Consider the following 19112-nt stretch of genomic DNA (forward strand, 5'->3'; position numbering starts at 1 on the left):
GAATAACAGGAACCAGGTTTCTCACTTTCAGAAAGAGGTACAAATATGAAAAGGGAGGAAACTAGAACACACCCTGTAGTGCTGAACTAGAACTGGGTATTGGTATAAATTCATGATTTTCAACACATGTAAATATAAAAATAAATGTAGACCTAGAGGTAGGTGTGTGTTCATATACACCCACTTAGAGGGTCTGGGAGCAGCCACGAGCACCTGTGGTGTCCAGAGCTTAGTTTCCAAATCCCATTTTCCTCTAGAGGAAACCAAGGCTCTTTGGAGAAATGACTGACTCCAGGGCTCAGACAGAAATGTACGAGATGAGTCTAAAACATCTTTCCTTAACAAAAAGTAAGTGCTCAAAGAATGATGAAGACATGCCCAAAGTCTATGGGACTTACACTATTGAACTGTACACTTAAAAATGGTTAAGGTGGTAAATTTTATATGTATTCTTTACCACAATAATGAAAACAAAGATCACGAGTGCCAGCTAGAAGGAGCTTCCATTGGCTCAACTTTGGACAATTTGAACATCAGAATAAATGATGACAAATTGAGTCTCTCAGTGTCTTTCTGTGAGGGCAGCACCAAGAACTGAATATAATGCTTGCACTGTGAGCTAACCGGCAGAGGAAACAGTGGGATTATTATTCTACTTTGTTTTGATCAGCAGTGTGTATCTGTGCCTGTGTGTGTGTATTATATACGTATATATATGTATATGTGTGTATGTATATATGTGCATTCATATACATATATGTTTTGCCAGACTGCCCTTCAGAAAGTTTGTACTGATTTAAACTCCTATCAACAGTATAACACTGTTCTAAACTTAGTCAGTTTTTATAACAAAAAATTATCTCACTGATTTTTTTATTTGCGTATTTTCTATTATTAGTGGGCCCCGATATGACCTCAGAAGTTAAGTGTGTTTAGAAATAAAACTAGAAATTAAACGTCTCTGAAAGAAGCCGTATTAGTACAAACTGTATGACTGTCAGTAAAATATGACATGTATCAAACATTTTGAAAACTGAAGTTTTCTGAGGCAGGATGGTAATGTAGAAAGGCTGGTTTTAAAATTAAACAAACTAAAGCAAAACTATAAACCAATTAAAATGCAATACACATCAGATGTCCAAAGGTATAAGAATAGTCCAAGTACAGTGATTTAGGGACATGGCATGAATTGCTTGACGAAAATGGCCCAAATGTTACCAACTGTTGAAAGAAGCTGTTACTCTCATTTTATTCTGGACTCTCCCTTTTTCAGGTATTAAAAGAACCAAATTTGGGAAGAGCTGCATGTGTTCCCAGCGGCATGTGTTCCCCCTCCCCTCTGCCCCTCTTGATTCCTTTACTCCGCAGTGCCCGTCTCTGCTGGAATCAACGTCCACACCATGTATTTCTTCCTAGCTTCTGGCCTACTGCACAGCAAGCTGGTGCTGCTGCTTAACTCTGGGAGAGCTGACGGGGAGGGGAGGTGCCAGGCATGATGGTCTACTGCCTGTACTTTGTGGTATGTGGGGCATGACAGCAGGTGAACACTTACGGAGTACTTTACATGCACTTAACCTATGAGGTATTAATACCATCTCCTTTTCACAGATGAGGAAACAGAGAGGGTAATAAGCAACTTCCCCAAAGTCACATAGCTGGTAAATGACAAGGCCCGGATAAAGCCCAGAGGTGACTGACTCCTGAGTCCATACTCATTATTGGTATACCACACTGCCTTTTTAAAACCTTAGCTATTTTTCATTTTTTACCCAAATATAAGTTTTTTCAACCACACAGATAACCCACCAAATGGTTAATCTGCCTCTAAGGATCAATAGTTGATCATACATCTTCTAGTCTTTAAAAATATTTGAAGACAGTTTCACTGGTTTGCCCTAAGTCTTCTCTTAAACAGCCATTGTGCCTTCAAACGATGGTTCCTCACAGGAAATGGATTTTAGTTTTCTCATTGTCCTAGTCTCACTCCACTGAATGAACTTATTTGTCCATGTCTCTAAGTGCAGCACTAAAAACTGAACACAAAGTTTGCTCTGGAAGCTCACTGGCAAAGAAGAGTGGGGTTAGCATCCCACTTCATTCTAAACAACGATCATCTCTTAATGGAGCCTTTTGTTTATAGCCACAAAACCTTGATGAGCCATATTTAGCTGAAATTAAAGTATCGATAACCTAGTCACAGGCACTGCTAAGCCATTCCTTGCTCATCCTACACTTGTTTAATAGTGAATCTAGTAAAGAAGAATGAAAACTAAGTAAATTAGAAACATAAATAAGATAGCCAGTAGACCTACTCCAGAACAAGCTGGTTTCAAGCATTTCCATAGCAATCTTAGGATAGCAACTGCTAAAAATCTGTTCCCACCATTAAAAGCATCTAGCTCTTCTACACGGCAAGATTATATTTCATGTTAGGTGGAAAATCTGCTAGATTTTTTATTTACATATAAAATACACATACACACATCTGTTAATATAAAGGGCAAACATACAGTTTATTGCCAAAACCAGGACACTCTGGAGAGTGAAAGAGGAGACACTATTAATAATTACACAGGAAAAATATGTAAACCAGCGCTGTAAGACATGTAAACTGGTCATGACCTAGGGATACGGCCTCCCTGTGCATATTAGATGTAACTATGTAAAACATCTGCTTTAAACTAAGGACAAGCTTGAAATTTTCTTCCAAACAAAGGGTGATCAAGAAAAGGTGATCACAGCACACCCATTACTGTTTATTCAGCATGCTATCTTTAATATTCACCTTAGGGATGAAAGCAGTACTTAGGGCTTACATAGGTTTCCCTAGAGCTTGGCTCCTTTAACTCTGTTTCCCATACCAGCTCCCTCCTCCCCAAACCAAAAGATTTTACATTCCTCAACTAGGTATTTTCTTTACACAGAGGTTTTCAGGAATGCAATATTCATGGTAGGGAAAGGTAGCGAATCTAAACTCAGAAGATTAAGTATCTGTCCAAAGTCTCACTGATAGTAAGTGACGGAGCTGGCACTGGAACCTGCTGGAGTTTTCTTACTACTCAAAGGACTGAATTTAAGCCCAGTTCTGCTATTAAATGTGTAGCTGTTTCTTAAGAAAAGAAGATATTACTTCTCTCTACCTAACATTAGAACTTTGGATATAAAAGAATGCCCATTTCCAATAAATATCTTGTGAAAACAAAAGGAAGAATTAAAAGATTTGTCTGAAACAAATGCAAGTAAGATAAAGAACAAAAATATTGATATTTAGGGCATAAACCACGAAAGTATCAAAGCTTCTTACTTTAAAGACACGACATCATCCAAGAACACAGGATTGCTCCTCCAAAGAACAAAACCCAGAGGGTGTCCAAATAACATTTAGAAATTGAGAAGATGAGAAGGAGCCAGCAAGAGAGTGACGTCTCAAAAGTGAGGTGAAAAAAAAGGGTTTGAGGGTAGAAGTGATCAACTATGTCAAATTCTGTTGTAGGTCAATTGAGAAGAGCTGTTGGTTGACTCTTAGATTTAACAATGTGGATGTGGTAGGGGCTTCCATGGTGGCGTAGGGGTTAAGAATCCGCCTGCCAACGCAGGGGACGTGGGTTTGAGCCCTGGTCCGGGAAGATCCCACATGCCGCAGAGCAACTAAGCCCGTGTGCCACAACTACGGAGCCTGCGCTCTAAGGTCCAAGTGCCACAACAACTGAGCCCACGTGCCACAACTACTGAAGCCCGCGTGCCTAGAGCCCGTGCTCCACAGCAAGAGAAGCCAATGCAATGAGAAGCCTGCTCACCACAGCGAACAGTAGCCCCTGCTCTCTGCAACTAGAGAAAGCCCGCGCACAGCAATGAAGACCCAACACAGCCAAAAATAAAATAAATAATTTTTTTTAAACTTAAAAAAAAAAAAGAATGTGGATGTGGTAGACTGTAAAAAAAAAAAAAACATTTTAGGACTACAAATTATTTGCCTCAAATCCCATCAAGAGGTAGAGTCTACTGCAAGTTACATTTACATTTGGCAAACATGATGCAAGCACAAGCTTGCAAAGCGCTTGTATAGTGGGGCTTCCCTCTCTCTTGCTACTAGGAACTCTTTCACCACCACGTGAAGGAGCACGCTGGAGGTGAAAAACACGTGGCAACTGCCCCAGCTGACAGCAAGCCAACCACCGGACACATAAATGAGGCCATTCTAGCCAGGAAGACCAGCCAGGTCAGCCTCAACCAGAACTGTCCAGAACGGCCCCATAGAATTATAAGCTAATAAAATGGTTTTGTTCTAAGCCACTAAACTTTGGGGTGGTTTGTTATGAAACAAAAACTCAGTGATAAAGAGGTGGATATTAGTGGTATACAAGAGCCATCTGAATGGAGTAGTGGGCATGGAAATCTGATTAGAGCTGGATTAAGAATGAATGGACAGTAAGAGGGGAACACAAGGCCTATGGCTGACACCAGCTGAGCTATGGAGGCTTCCTTTTCTAACAAGGTTATTTTCTCAACCAGGAAACAATACTCTTACATTGTTTACCAGATGTTCCCTACCCTCTTCCAAAGCCTCTATAAATAGGTACGGTGGCACAATGGAAAAATCCTTCTCCTGAAGCCCTTAACTTGGTGCATCCAGTTATGCCCAACTCAAGCGTACCTCCTCAAAGATGTGGAGCAGACAGATGGATGAGGTAACTACATACTCTGCTACTTCACTGCCAATAGGCTTTACCAATAAATTTTACTTGATATTTACACCTCTCGTTAGAGGAATGTGTGTGTGTGTGTGTGTGTGTGTGTGTGTGTGTGTGTGTACACATGCGTACACACGAATCCTTACAGAGCACCTAATCATCTCTTGACAAGCCTTGGCATGCTCATTACTTCTTATTTTTCAGGTAAATTCTCTGTTTGAAAAAGAACTCTAATTACATTTAAAAGCACTTGTAAAAAAAATTCATAAAAGTTTTATAAAATGTCAAAAATTCATAAATAACTTACTTGGCAATCCGCAGTTTCCCAACTTCACCTCTTCCAGGGGCTTTAGCCCATTGCTGTGACAAATATTTAGGAACCTAAAACAAAATGAAACACTATTATACTATGTTTTAGATGCTAACAAATCTTTTTAAACATAAAGTGATACATGGCTTCTATATATACTTTCTGTCTGTAATAATTGCTAATTAAGTAGCAAGCTCTCATTATATGTTTTGCACTAAAGAGGTACTAAGATATGTAATAAATGATTTTAGCTCTCAAAGTGTTTAAAGTCAGTCAAGTTGATGACACAAAACTAAAACTGGTCATATAACTTAACAATATGAAGTGCTAACTTATGTTCCCAGGTAAGTCCAATAAAAGTTCAGAGATGAGAAAGGCTACAGAAGAGGCTTCTTGGAGGAGCGTAACACTCTGACATGATATTATTTAGAGACACTACTGAGCTTAAGATGATTCAAAAGTCATATTTTATATATTTATATATTTTACATTTATTTATTATGTATAAGATTATAACTCTGACCAATATGATGAAGGATCTGCTGAAATAAAAGAAGTGATTCAATATAACAGCTAGCAGTTATATAATAGTACTTTCCTGACACTTATATGCACTTTTCATACATTTATACCTCACATCTCTACAGGGAATTTTTTTAAATTAATTAATTAATTTTATTTTTGGCTGCGTTGGGTCTTCGTTGCTGCATGTGGGCTTTCTCTAGCTGCAGTGAGTGGGGGCTACTCTTCTTTGCAGTGCGCGGGCTTCTCATTACAGTGGCTTCTTGTTGCGGAGCACAGGCTCTAGGCGTGCTGGCTTCAGTAGCTGTAGCACGTGGGCTCAATAGTTGTGGCTCGTGAGCTCTAGAGCACAGGCTCAGTCATTGTGGTGCACGGGCTTAGTTGCTTCATGGCATGTGGCATCTTCCCGGACCAGGGCTCGAACCCGTGTCCCCTGCATTGGCAGGCAGATTCCTAACCACTGCACCACCAGGGAATATCCCCATTTTCCAGATTATGATTTGGAGCACCCAGGGATTATAAAATTTAGCCAAGGGTATATAATTAGCAAATGAGGAGCCAGGATTCAAATCCAGGCAGTGTGGTTCCACCATCTATGTTCTTAACTGTGTTGTGTCTGAAATTAGATATATGTCATCAGAAGGGTTTTAATTCTCAAAAAGATTAAGGGAATATATGCTGAATGTCTACTATGGACCTTATCTCATTTCTTCTAACAAGTAGTCTGAACTCGGGAATCAGTACATACTTTTAAGGTATGCTTCATACTTTATATGTACATATAAAGTATGAAGCATAATGCCTCACACAAACAAGCACTCAGTGAGTGTCAGGTGTCATTATTATTTCCCGCAGGAATCCTGGAATGATAACAATGAACATGAATGTGTAACTGAGTCAGAGAGACCTTCTAAGGCTGCAAAGGAAAAAAAAAATTCTATCTAGCACAATTTCTTTTGCAAGAAGAACCACTTGACCATTAGTCAAACAAATAGCAGTGCTCTGGATATAGTAAAAATTCAAGAATAAAAGAAGATCCTAATGGTATTTGTTCATTCTTTACACTGAAATATACTGAACAACTACTGTGTCAGACAATATGCTAGAAAAGATGAAGGGCAAGGGAACCAACAGTGTCAGGTACAGTGCTACACATTTTCCACCCACTATGCCATTTAATCCTCCCAATCACCCTGCAAAATTTGCTACCGCTCTCCTCATTCTGTAGATGAGAAAACCGAGGCTCAGGGGGTTGAAATGACATGGTTAGCTAGTATCAGCCACAAGAGGACTCCAGATTGGTCAGATGCTCTCTTTGTTATACAACTAAATAAGAGTATGTAAAAGATCCTAAAGGAAAAGGGGTTTTGAAGATTCCACATCTTAAAGTTTCAACTACACTGCACTCCACTTATTTATGCATGCTTAGAGGACTTGGCAAACTCCTTCTGATAACTGTATCTACCTATTAGGTCTCCTTTGATTACAAATGAGAAGAAAACCCACTTGGGCATACAGAGGATTTATTGGCAAAAGTAACTAAAAATTCCAGAGGTAGTTTTAAAGTGGCTTGATTAAGGGCTCAAATGATGGAACCAGGCCTCTTTCACCATCTCATCTCTTCTCACCACACTGACTCACTTCTTTGACAGCCTTCCCCCTTGTGTAGCAAGATGGCTGAAGCCGCTTCTGAAGAGCAAGAGTTCTCTTTCCCCAAATCCCCAGCAAAACTGTAATTGTCTCTTGTGGCTCTGACTAGGTCATGTGTCCTTCCTTGGGCCTATAATTGAACCCACAGACGAGATCCTTGCACTGTCAGCCTGAGTCAATGACACCTCCGGTGAGGGACAGTCAACACCATTAGAATCACAGAAACTGAAAAGAGGGGGCCCTAAGTAAGTGCTGTATTTACTGTAGACGCAGGGTGCTGTTACAGTGTCAGAGCAAGAGGACACTGGTTAGTCAAAGAAGCAAATGTCAACATTACCTGTCAGAACTAAATACAAGATCTGAAACTGATCTGGACAAATACTGTGACAACATCAAATAAAACCCTGAATCCTTGAACTATGTAAATTATTACCTCATGGCCTCAATCCTGAAATACTGCCTAACAAGTAAGCCTTTGCTTCTTGCTTGCCTTCGATTTTTAGCCCCAGGGAACCTTCTTGTCAATTACTCTAACACAAAGAGAAAACTCTGTTCTACAGATAGCAGCCTACTCTACCAAGCCATCACAAGCTGTATTCCCTAACAAAGTCTTTAGGGGAAAGATGGTGGCTTTTCTTCATCATATTCCAAGTTACTGATTCAAACGAGCCCTACATTTAGATACTGTAAGACTTTCTCGTTATCAGTAACAGTACCCCTTTCCGCAAACTGTATTTCAAGGAACAATTCTGACCACCACCTCCTAACTTCCTGGCCCTTTCCTCAGTACTTCGACTCCAACAATTCTTCCATCCCTCCAATCATAGACTCTACATCTGTCTGCTTATGTCCTCACGCCTCTCTTTAACGGAGCTACACTTTACAACCCATCATTATAACCATTCTCTTGCCCCTAACTCCCTCCATCATACTGGCCTGGAAGAACCTAATCCTGATTAAAGCCAAGCTATACGACTACTTATTTTATTAATTAATTTATCTATTTATTTGATCGTGCTATTCTTCCTCCACACTTGCACCTGAGCAGCTGAAGAAAAACAATCATGCTCAACGGTCTCCCTTGAAATACATGGCTACTAACATCAAGTAAGCCCTTCAAGATGCCAGGCAATTTAACGCCCTCTCCCTGGTCAATTCTCACCTGCAGTGGGAAAGCCACTGCAGACAGGTCACATGTTCTCTTCACTCCTCAAATATGTAACACTTCTTCGTTCCTCTTCCACTGAGGAAAGATGAACAATCAAAAGGATACTTCCAAATCTACCACTTAGGACTTCCCTGTCAGTCCAGTGGTTAAGTCTCCGAGATTCCACTGCACGGGGCGCGGGTTCGACCCCGCATGCCTCGAGAACTAAGATCCTGCATGCCATACCGCTTGGCCAAAAAGTCAATCAATCAATCTACCGCTTAGCCACACGTGGGGCTTTTACTCTGCTTTCCCCCCTCCCTTTTTTATTTTATTTTTTTTTTGCGGTACGCGGGCCTCTCACTGCTGTGGCCTCTCCCGTTGTGGAGCACAGGCTCCAGACGCGCAGGCTCAGCGGCCATGGCTCACGGGCCCAGCTGCTCCGCGGCATGTGGGATCTTCCCAGACCGGGGCACGAACCCGTGTCCCCTGCATCGGCAGGCGGACTCTCAACCACTGTGCCATCAGGGAAGCCCTGCTTTCCCCTTTTAACAGATGAACTATGTATGGCCAATCCCTCCAGGTGTGCACTGAATTTTTCCCTGTAGTCTAATCAAGGACATCTTTCTTTCAATTCTACCCTTTCCTCCACTCCCTTTACGTAATTATTCCCCCATCACAGTAACAATGATGACGGTGATAGCTAACACTCAGAGCGCTTACTAAATGTGGCAGAAGACTCTAAGATGGCCCCCAATGATCCCCACCTCCTGATATTCGCACCCTTATGTAACTTCCTCTCCCTGGGTGAGAACAGGGCCTGTGACTTCCTTCTGGTCAATGCAATATGGCAAAGGTGATGGATGGGATGTTACTTCTGTGATTAGGTTACATCAGATTGTGATCTCTGTCTTGCTTCGAAGCCCATGTGGCAGGAAACTAAGGGCAGGCTCCAGCCAACAGTCAGCTAGGAATTTAGGCCCTCGGTCCCACAACCTTAGAGGAACTGAATTCTGCCAGCCACGGAACCTTGGAAACAGTCTTTCCACAGGCACAGCTTCAGCTGCGAGTCCAGCCCTGGCTGACACCTTGACTGCATCCTGTGAGAGGCTCTGAAGCAGAGGACGCAGCTAAGCCACACCAGGACTCCGGATCCACAGAAACTATGAAATAATAAATGCACACTATTGTAAGCTACTAAGTCTGTGGCGATAATGTTATATAGCAATAGATAACTAATACATGAAGTGACGAGCACTCTTTTAAATGTTTTAAATATATTAACCATTTAGCTCTCACACAATCCTTTTATTGTCTCCATTTTACAAATGAGGAAACTGAGGCACAGGGAGGTTAGCAAAGTGACTCATGATCACACACCTGGCAAGGGCAGGCTCTCTAATCCTTTCCACCCACTGTCCTGTCTCTCTGCCTCTCTATACAGCAAAGCTCTTTGAAGAGCCATCTCTGCTGGCTGACTACAGTTCCTCCTCTGCCACTTTGTTCTGCTCTAGACAGGCTTCCCCTCTACTACTCTGCTGAAACTGGTTCCCATGGTTACAAAAGCTCGCCATGTCGCCAAGCCAATGCTTAGTCCTCGTCTTGCAGACCTATCAACAATATTTGAGAACTTACTGCTTCCTCCTTCTTCAAACACTTTCTTTACTTGGCTTCAAGTCACCCCAATCTCTCTTGATTTTCCTCCTACTTCTCTGGACTCTCCTTTTTTGGTCTCCACACATCTAGATTCTCATCTTCCTGACCTCTTAACCTCAGAGGGCCCTGATTTCAGTCCTCAGACCTTTCCTCTTCTCCATCCACACTCAATCTTATGTAATCTCATCCAATCTCTTGACTTTAAATACCCTCTGTATAATGACAACTCCCAAATGTAGAGCTCTCCCCTCCAAATCCCAACTTATATATCCAACTGCCTACTCAAACTCTCCATCACTAGACATTTCAAACTCAAAATATCCACACCAGAACTCTTATTTCTCTCTCATAAACCTGTTCCTCCTGCAATTTTCCTATCTCAGTAAAAGTCGACTCCGTCCTTCCAGGCACTCAGTCTGAAACTGGAGTTACCCTGAATAGCTCCTTTTTTCTCACATTCCACATCCAATTAACTGACATAGCCTGTCAGCAACACCTTCAAATTATATCCGGACTCCATGTCCTTCTCACCAATTCCAGGGTTACCAGCCTAATCCAAGTCACCATCATCTCTTGTAATAGCCATCTCTTACTGTAATAGCTTCCTGATTCCCTTGCTTCCACTCTTGCCCATGTACACTTTAGTCTCAATACAGCAGCCAGAGTGACCATATTAAAACCTAAGTCACATGATACTGTTCTGCTCAAAGCCTTTCAATTTATTTAACAGACATCTACACAGTGCTTAACACGTGCCAGGTACGCTTCTAAGCACTTTAAATTTTTACTTCACTTAATCCTCATAACAGCTCTATTATTATTCCATTTCGCAGATGAAGAAACTAAGGCACCATAAAGTTATCATTTGTCCAAAGTCTCACAATTACGGGCGGTGGGAAGCCAGGATTCTAATCTAGGCAGTCTAGCTCCACAATCAGCATGCCAAGCTGCCTCTCTATGGTTACTCGATTCCCATGTCACTCACTGTAAAAATCCTCTATAATGTCTTAGGTGATTCAGCCCTCTGCAATCCATGGCCTCACGGATCTATGGATTCATGACCCTCCTACTGCGTTCACTCACTGGACTCTAATCACACAGATCTGTGAACATTCCCAACACCATCCCATCCGAGGGCCTTTGATTCGCTGTTACTTCTGTGTGGAATGCTCTTCCTCCAGATATCTTAAGGGCATCCCCATAACTTCCTTCAGGTCTCTGCTCAAGGCCCACCTTATCAGTGAGGCCCTTCCCCACGCTATTAAAATAGCATCCCCAGCTACCTTCTACACCTTTTACCTTGACTTGTTTTTCTTCAGAGCAGTTATCACCTGCTATATACATATCTGTTTCTTGTCCATACTCGCTCCCCAACAGAATGCAATCTGCACGAGGTAGATATTTCGTGTGTTTTGTTTACTGCCACATCCCTAGCATCTAGAATAGCCTGGCACACCGTAGGAACAGATTTATTATTTTAATGACTGGATATTGCTGAAGAAATGTTAATGTAATGACAATGATGGTGTTATTAGGATAAATCCAGGATACAGAATTTAATTTTAATAAATCTCACTGCATTCTCAAAGGGAAACCTTATTTCAGAGATCTACCTTAAAATAAGGGGGAAGAGAGGAAAACACCAGTAGTAGAGTGGAGCATTTTCCAACCTGCCACTGTCCCCTCATTGCTGGTTCCCTGAAATGTTATTAAGATAAAGGGAAGACAAGAACGTTCTGGAGCTCTTGAGGCTTCCCTGGTGGCGCAGTGGTTAAGAATCCGCCTGCCAATGCAGGGGACACAGGTTCGAGCCCTGGTCCAGGAAGATCCCACATGCCACGGAGCAACTAAGCCCACAAGCCACAACTACTGAACCTGTGCTCTAGAGCCTGCGAGCCACAACTACTGAGCCTGCATGCCACAACTACTGAGCCTGCGAGCCACAACTACTGAAGCCCGCGTGCCTAGAGCCTGTGCTCCACAACAACAGAAGCCACCGCAGTGAGAAGCCCACGCACCACAACGAAGAGTAGCCCCCACGTGCCACAACTAGAGAAAGCCTGCATGCAGCAACGGAGACGCAATGCAGCCAAAACTAAATAATTAATTTTTAAAAAAAGAATGTTCTGGAGCTCTTGATGAGACCACTGTTCTTCAGTACATTAACCAGGTCAGAAGATTCTATGATCAAACTGCTGGAGACTACAATTTAAGCCACCAAACAACAAGACAATAGTTCTAAGTATATATCATATACTAAAACAAATTTAAGAATCAAATCCAGTACAATAACTGTATCTAATACAAGCAATTGCCAACTTAAAAAAAGATTACATCCCAGCAGTTAATTGATAAAAACAAGTTTGGAACTCATACTGCATTGTCATCATTATTATAATAAAACTGTAAGTTCCCATGGAACTTCCCTGGTGGTCCAGTGGTTAAGACTCTGCGCTTCCAACTGCAGGGGGCATGGGTTCAGTCCCTGGTCAGGGAACTAAGATCTGGCATGCTGCGGGCAATGCGGCCAAAAAAAAGAAAAAAGTAAGTTCCCAGGTAAGCCTACCAGCTTATTTAATTCAAAAGGTTGCCAAAACACTACACCCTTGTAATGAAAAACAGAATACAATGAGGATACTATGTCAATCATATATAACTTTCTACACCAAGAGCTTACGGAAATGGGCTTCCCAGAAGTCCCAGCCCATTAAGTTGTGAAAAAAGACGTAGAAGGAAAAGGAAAAAATAATGGTATATATGGTTTCAAGGCTCCAAAATACTTTTTTTTGGACAGCTGATATTTTTATTTTTATTGGTTTTTTTTCTTTTTTTAAGATTTAATTTTATTTATTTTTGGCTGCGTTGGGTCTTCGTTGCTGCATGCAGGCTTTCTCTAGTTGTGGCGAGCGGGGGCTACTCTGTTGTGGTGTGCAGGCTTCTCCTTGTGGTGGCTTCTCTTGTTGCCCTAGGCTCATGGTCAGTAGTTGTGGCGCGTGGGCTCTAGAGCGCAGGCTCAGTAGTTGTGGTGTCTGGGCTTAGTTGCTCCGTGGCATGTGGGATCTTCCCAGACCAGGGATGGAACCCGTGTCCCCTGCAGTGGTAGGCAGATTCTTATCCACTGCGCCTCCAGGAAAGCCCCTGGACAGCTGATATTTTTAATTAAAACATTATATTTTATTTTTAAGGTGTACAACATGATGACTTGATATATGCAGTGAAATGATTACACTAGTCAAGCTAATTAACATATCGTCTCCACACATAATTACCTTTGTTTCTGGATGAGAGCACCTGAATTCTATTCTTAGTAAATTTCCACAAAACACTCTTGTCAACATGTCACTTGTGAGATATCTGGGTTGTTTCCACTGTCTACATATTCATTAAAGAAAATGAGATAGAGGGCTTCCGTGGTGGCGCAGTGGTTGAGAGTCCGCCTGCCGGTGCAGGGGACGCGGGTTCGTGCCCCGGTCCGGGAGGATCCCACATGCCGCGGAGCGTCTGGGCCCGTGAGCCATGGCCGCTGGGTCTGCGCGTCCGGAGCGTGTGCTGCGCGATGGGGGAGGCCACGGCAGTGAGAGGCCCGCGTACCGCAAAAAAAAAAAAAAAAAAAAAAAAAAAAAAAAAAAGAGGAGCCACCGTAATGAGAAGCCTGTGCACCACAATGAAGAGGAGTCCCCGCTTGCCGCAACTAGAGAAAGCCCCCGTGCAGCAACGAAGACCCAACACAGCCAAAAATAAATAAATTAATTAATTAAAAAAAAAAAAAAAGAAAATGAGATAGAGACAAGATAATGGGTATAGGGATGTTTTCTCAGATTTCCCAAGACCAGAAAATGACTCACTTAAACATTATTTCCTCAGGGAAACTCCCTTGACCTCCCAGACCAAGTCAAGCTCCTTTGCTATCCACACTCACAAAACAGTACTCCTTGCTTCAGTGCCCTTATCTGTTTGGAACTGTCTTCCTTAGGACTTGACTGATGTCTCTCTCCAGCAGCAGACTACAGATCCTAGTTTACAGAGCCCAGGCCATGTCTGTTCTTGCTCACCATAACACACTCAGAGCCTAGAACAATGACTGGCGATCACTGAAAGCTTGTTGGATGAATCAATCCACTCGCTCAAGCTACAGGTCAATTGTAAGGTCAACAGTGCCTTTGAAGCCAAGGTGCTAAGGTGATATATACAGTAGTTACTCCCCTAAGCTTGTTTGCCAACTTTGCGTCATCAAGTATCTAGTTCCCCAACTACTAGTCTCCAAAGCCCTGTTTCTCCCAGAGTATTGGACACTGTATTAGACACTGATGTGACACCCCTTTCCTCGTTTAGGATTGAAGGCCTTATTCCCCTAGCTGCTGGGAGCGACCACAGAGAGCCCTCAGCTGTTAGCTCTCTGTGGAATTGCCTCCACTGAAGACAGGCCCTTTGGCCACGATCGCCCACTGTTCCTGGGGCAAACCACGCTGTGCCCAATCCTGCATAAGTCCTTTTCCTTCCATAGGTGATGATCCCAGGAGTACTCCATAACAAACCTCTGCATGCTAACCTCCTCCTCAGAACCAGCTTCCTGGGAACCCAATCTATGACAGGCAGCTTCTACTCACACGTTTTCTTGAAGGTCAACATATGGAGCTGACAAGACCCAAGGCCATAAAAACAAAGTCCCCCACCTCACCTCTGGTCTCCAAGGAGATGATTCATTAAAGAAAACCAAGGGGAAAAAAAGACATTTCCTATTCCTGGCATAAGCTTTCTAGCCAAGCAGACCTAAATCTGAATTACTGTTCCACGCTTGGGCAAGATAATTAACCTCCCGAAACCTCAATTTTATCATCTGAAAAATATAATTAGTACCTACTTCACAGGTTTGCTGTGCAAAATACTTGGTACATTATAAATGTAAGTTCCTTTTTCTCCTGCAAGACTTTGGGGTATCACCCATTCCGGTTTCATCTCTCCCTGGTACATAGCTTTCTCTCTGGCTGCCAATGTCCAACTGTTTAACTGTCTGTGAAAAAATAAAAGTTGAGCTTGGTGGCATTTGAGTTGTTGAATGGAGGACCCAATATTCACAGGGGATGGTGTCCACCCCTCCTGTCCTGATCCCCTCCTCCAACAAGTATCAATCAAAATGCTTATAAGAGGAAGGCCGATGGGGTTTGAAACACACCTTTTTGCTGGCTAGGAAGCTGTTGGTTGGACCCATTGCAGAGCTTGTCAGTACCTCCACCTGTCCATTTCCCTCAAAAGATAGCATTTCTTATCATTCAAGCTCCAGTATGACATTCATTACTTACAAAAACCCCACCACTCCTAAAAACCCTGCCAGCTTTATCTCCCCCTCTTCCTCATCAGGTACCCTACCCTCCTGCCAATCATAACTAGATAAGATAATTTTTTTTCCAGAAGTCTAAATATTAGAAGCCGGGCTTCCCTGGTGGCACAGTGGTTGAGAATCCACCTGCCAATGCAGGGGACACAGGTTCGAGCCCTGGTCCGGGAAGATCCCACATGCCGTGGAGGAACAAAGCCCGTGCGCCACAACTACTGAGCCTGTGCTCTAGAGCCAATGAGCCACAACTACTGAGCCCACATGCCACAACTACTGAAGCCCACGTGCCTAGAGCCCGTGCTCCGCAACAAGAGAAAACACCGCAATGAGAAGCCCTTGCCCTGCAACGAAGAGTAGCCCCCACTTGCCGCAACTAGAGAAAAGCCTGCATGTGGCAACGAAGACCCAACGCAGACAAAAATAAATAAATAAATAAATAAATAAATAAATTTTTAATAAATACATAAATATTGGAAGCCAAACAAAAGAACTATGCTAAAAACTTTTTAAATATCATTTTTAGATCCTGACTTGGTACCAGGTGTGTAGTAATAGTGTGATCAGCTGGCAACCTAACAGTGGCATAGACTAAGCAACAGAAATAGGGCAATGCAAACTACAAGGGACTAGCTCCCTGACCAGGTAAAAACTGCAGCTGTTTATGTTTTTTAGCAGGTGACATCTATTGTGAAGTTAAATCCAATCATGTCTATTATCTATCAAAACTTATTTAGATCATCATTCTCTTGTAGATTTAAGATATTCAAAACTCCAGAAAGGGCATTTCATTAGGCCAGAACAGTTACAGGTAGTGGATATTCTGGTACACAATCTTCCACTATATTTGCCTTTTCCTGAACACACTCACCAGCCCTGCTGGGAAGTCTTTTCTAACTAATCAACTCCATAGGCTCTTCTTAAACGTCACCTTCCCAAAGTCTTCCCTGTTCCCACCTGACAACTTTTTTCTTACTTAAAACTCTCAGAGATCTTGTATGTATAGCCCTTACTGTATTTATCCTTTTCCATACCTGTCTAGTGATGGAATTAATCAAATATGAACAAAATGGCCCATAAACTTGCAGTACTCTAGGAAGAAACTCATGTATTTTACAACAAATGATCCTTAAAGATCAGAACTCAAGGCATTATTTATAAGAAATATTAATGTGTACTGAAAAGATTTAAAGTTGTATGTAGTTCTATTCACAAATTCTAATTGGGTAAGAATGAAAATAAACTCTATAAACAACATGTTATATTTTAATATCACACAAAGAAAGCTGAAAATGAAATTAACCATTACAACTTGAAGCTCTCATATAATTTATTCCTATAATTCAGAGATAAAAATCCAAATATGCTTAGGATAAGGGCAGGAAAATCATACTGGATGCTAATCCCAGTGCAAATGAAACAAATTCAAACTATCTGACATGTGTGCAAATCAAACCTCACTGCCTACTAGCATTCCTTTAACTAAAGCAGAAATAAAAGTTGTCAAACAAAGAGGGAACATGAATGGATTTTAGAACAGAAAGTATTTGATAGCAATTCTCATCCTCTTTAAGAGACAAGGTTGTCAGAGAACAAGAACTGGCAAAAAAAAAAAAAAAAAGTCCTTTCACACTCTGGAAAGATGTAGTATTTGCAAGCCTGTTATTTTTCTTTAATACATAAGGTTAGAAAAAGAAGAAATAATGCAGGCCAAATTGATGTAAGGAAACAATGATACAGCAAACAATAAATAATTGAAACATTATAACTACCTTTATAAAACAGAACAAATCATTAGTCTGAGGTGAGTTCTTTTTAAAGTGATAAAATGTATTCAAATGGCCATATATGAAAGAACACTAATATTTCTTAACTTTAGATTCATTGCTTTCTTTCACATCCTCAGTTAGTCAGTCACCACATCCTGACAACTTTTGCTGAAAAAGTTTCCCTAACTCCTCAGAATTCACTATCAAATGCCTATGATCCTGTGATAATTTTCTAATTTTGACTAATTTTGTTATCTTCCCTTCAAGGTTTTTTTTTCCCCTAAAAGAATCATTTGCATCCCTGCCTTACTCAAAAACCTCCAAAAGTTTCCTCACTTCTTGTGGACTAAAGTTAAAACATCCCCATTTCACAATGTGACAGTAACAGTATACAGTCCCAAGCCTCTACTCTAGGCATAATAATCTCCTCTTTCATTTTCAGGATACTTAAATCACACTGATATCGCCATGATAAGTCAAATGAGTACCAGAGACTAAGGCTAGCAATGAAGAATAAGAGTTCATTCATTCATTCATCACATATCTGAGCTATTACCACGTGCCAAACACAGTTCGGGGTGTGACAGGCAAGGAGCCTAGTCTCGTGAAATGTGACTGTGCATGTGCTGGGGAAAAGGAGGTAACCAACACTGAACACAGAATCACTTTGGACTCTGGCAAGTGCTTTGAAGAATATAATACAGGTTCGACTGGCCAGCGAATAAGCATAAGAGAGCTACTTCAGAGAGGCAGACAGGACGGGCCTCTCAGATTTAACTGATGAAAACTCAGCCATGTGATATAAGTTTTTAAAAATCTAACAAACCAAGGTCCCTACATTTTACTTGAGTTTCGGATATTGTCACAATCACATTTTGAACATACATATGTCTTATGAAACCCTCCTAAAAGACAACACTCCCCAGTATGAAAAAGTAAAGCACAAATACTGTGCTCACTAAGGGCTAATCAAGATTGCTGTCTTTACAAAACAAAACAAAACGAAAGACATTTGCTGACAGTTTCACGAGACCAGGTCATGCTCTAAAAGAACACTCCAGTCCACGGCCTCTCCTTCCCTGAGTTCAGAGCTCTCTTAGCTCTCCTGAGAACTTCATAAGAACCAACAACCTAAAAGAACACTTTAAGGGTACGCAGAGACCAGTTCTACTTTCTGGCTGAGAAAATTCTAACAGGAAGCAGACACTCAACTTCCTTATACAGACTGATAACTAAAATCAGTTTCACCAAGAGAAGATGCAGACATTTTTCAGTTTGGGGTTAAATGCACCGCTCACATTGGGGGACACCAAGACAGGGCCCCAGAAAAACCAGGTCGTGGGGAAAGGAGATCCATGCCAGGCAGGTTCGGGCTCTTAATTGGCTGAAAAACACTGGGCGTCCCTCAACTAATCTCGTCTGCAAACGAGCATAACAATGAGTCCTGCCTCTCAAGATAACTGAAGCTCTAATGAGAAGGCCGTAAAGAGCTTTAAAAGGCGCACGGGGTGGGACAGTCTCAAGTCACTGAAACTACTTTGAGGAGCGCAAGCGGGAGCCGCGCAAACCTTACCTTGACCAGCCACACTCCGGTGTTCTGCTTGGCGCCTGTCAGATCGAGTTCCCCGCGCTCGGCCATGGGTCTGTCGCCGGCGGAGGCGTGCGGGCCAGAGCAGCGGCCCCGGAAGCTGGGGGACTGCGGGGTGAGGGACCGGAGCACAGGGTAAGCCGGAGCCGGAGGCTGACTGTGAAGAGTCGGGGTCTACTTACTGGGACGCTGGGATCCCGGGAAAAGAGGAACACGCCGCCGGGAGCCGGGAACTGCGAACTGCGCCTGCGCGCTGCTGCCGTCAGTACGGCGCGCTGCTGCGGACAAACTTCCTGAGCGGGCAACTTCTTGAGTGGGTGTGGCTACTGCCGTGGGCTGTGCCCGAGTGATTAGAGCATAAGGTGGGATGGGCCAAAACCTCAGCAATACTTTCAAAGACTAGGTCAGCGTAACTGAAGAAAGAAGGTGTCAAAACAGAAAAATGGG

At 42.3% G+C, this 19112-nt stretch overlaps 1 protein-coding gene across 1 annotated transcript in view; it reads right to left on the bottom strand.

The window, feature by feature from the left end:
* GTF2F2 (general transcription factor IIF subunit 2) overlaps positions 1-18902 on the bottom strand; it is a 147822-nt gene extending 128920 nt beyond the window's left edge. Inside the window, exons 1-2 of the mRNA XM_082602444.1 lie at positions 18651-18902; positions 4999-5072 (exon numbers count right to left, since the gene is read on the bottom strand). Of these exons, the coding sequence (XP_082458570.1) occupies positions 4999-5072; positions 18651-18716 (140 nt within the window). The 5' untranslated portion in view covers positions 18717-18902. The remainder of the gene's footprint in view (positions 1-4998; positions 5073-18650) is intronic.
* Between the last annotated feature and the right edge of the window lie 210 nt (positions 18903-19112).

This window comes from Mesoplodon mirus, assembly GCF_964341445.2.
Source record: "Mesoplodon mirus genome assembly, chromosome: 17".
Classification (NCBI taxonomy): Eukaryota; Metazoa; Chordata; class Mammalia; order Artiodactyla; family Ziphiidae; genus Mesoplodon; species Mesoplodon mirus.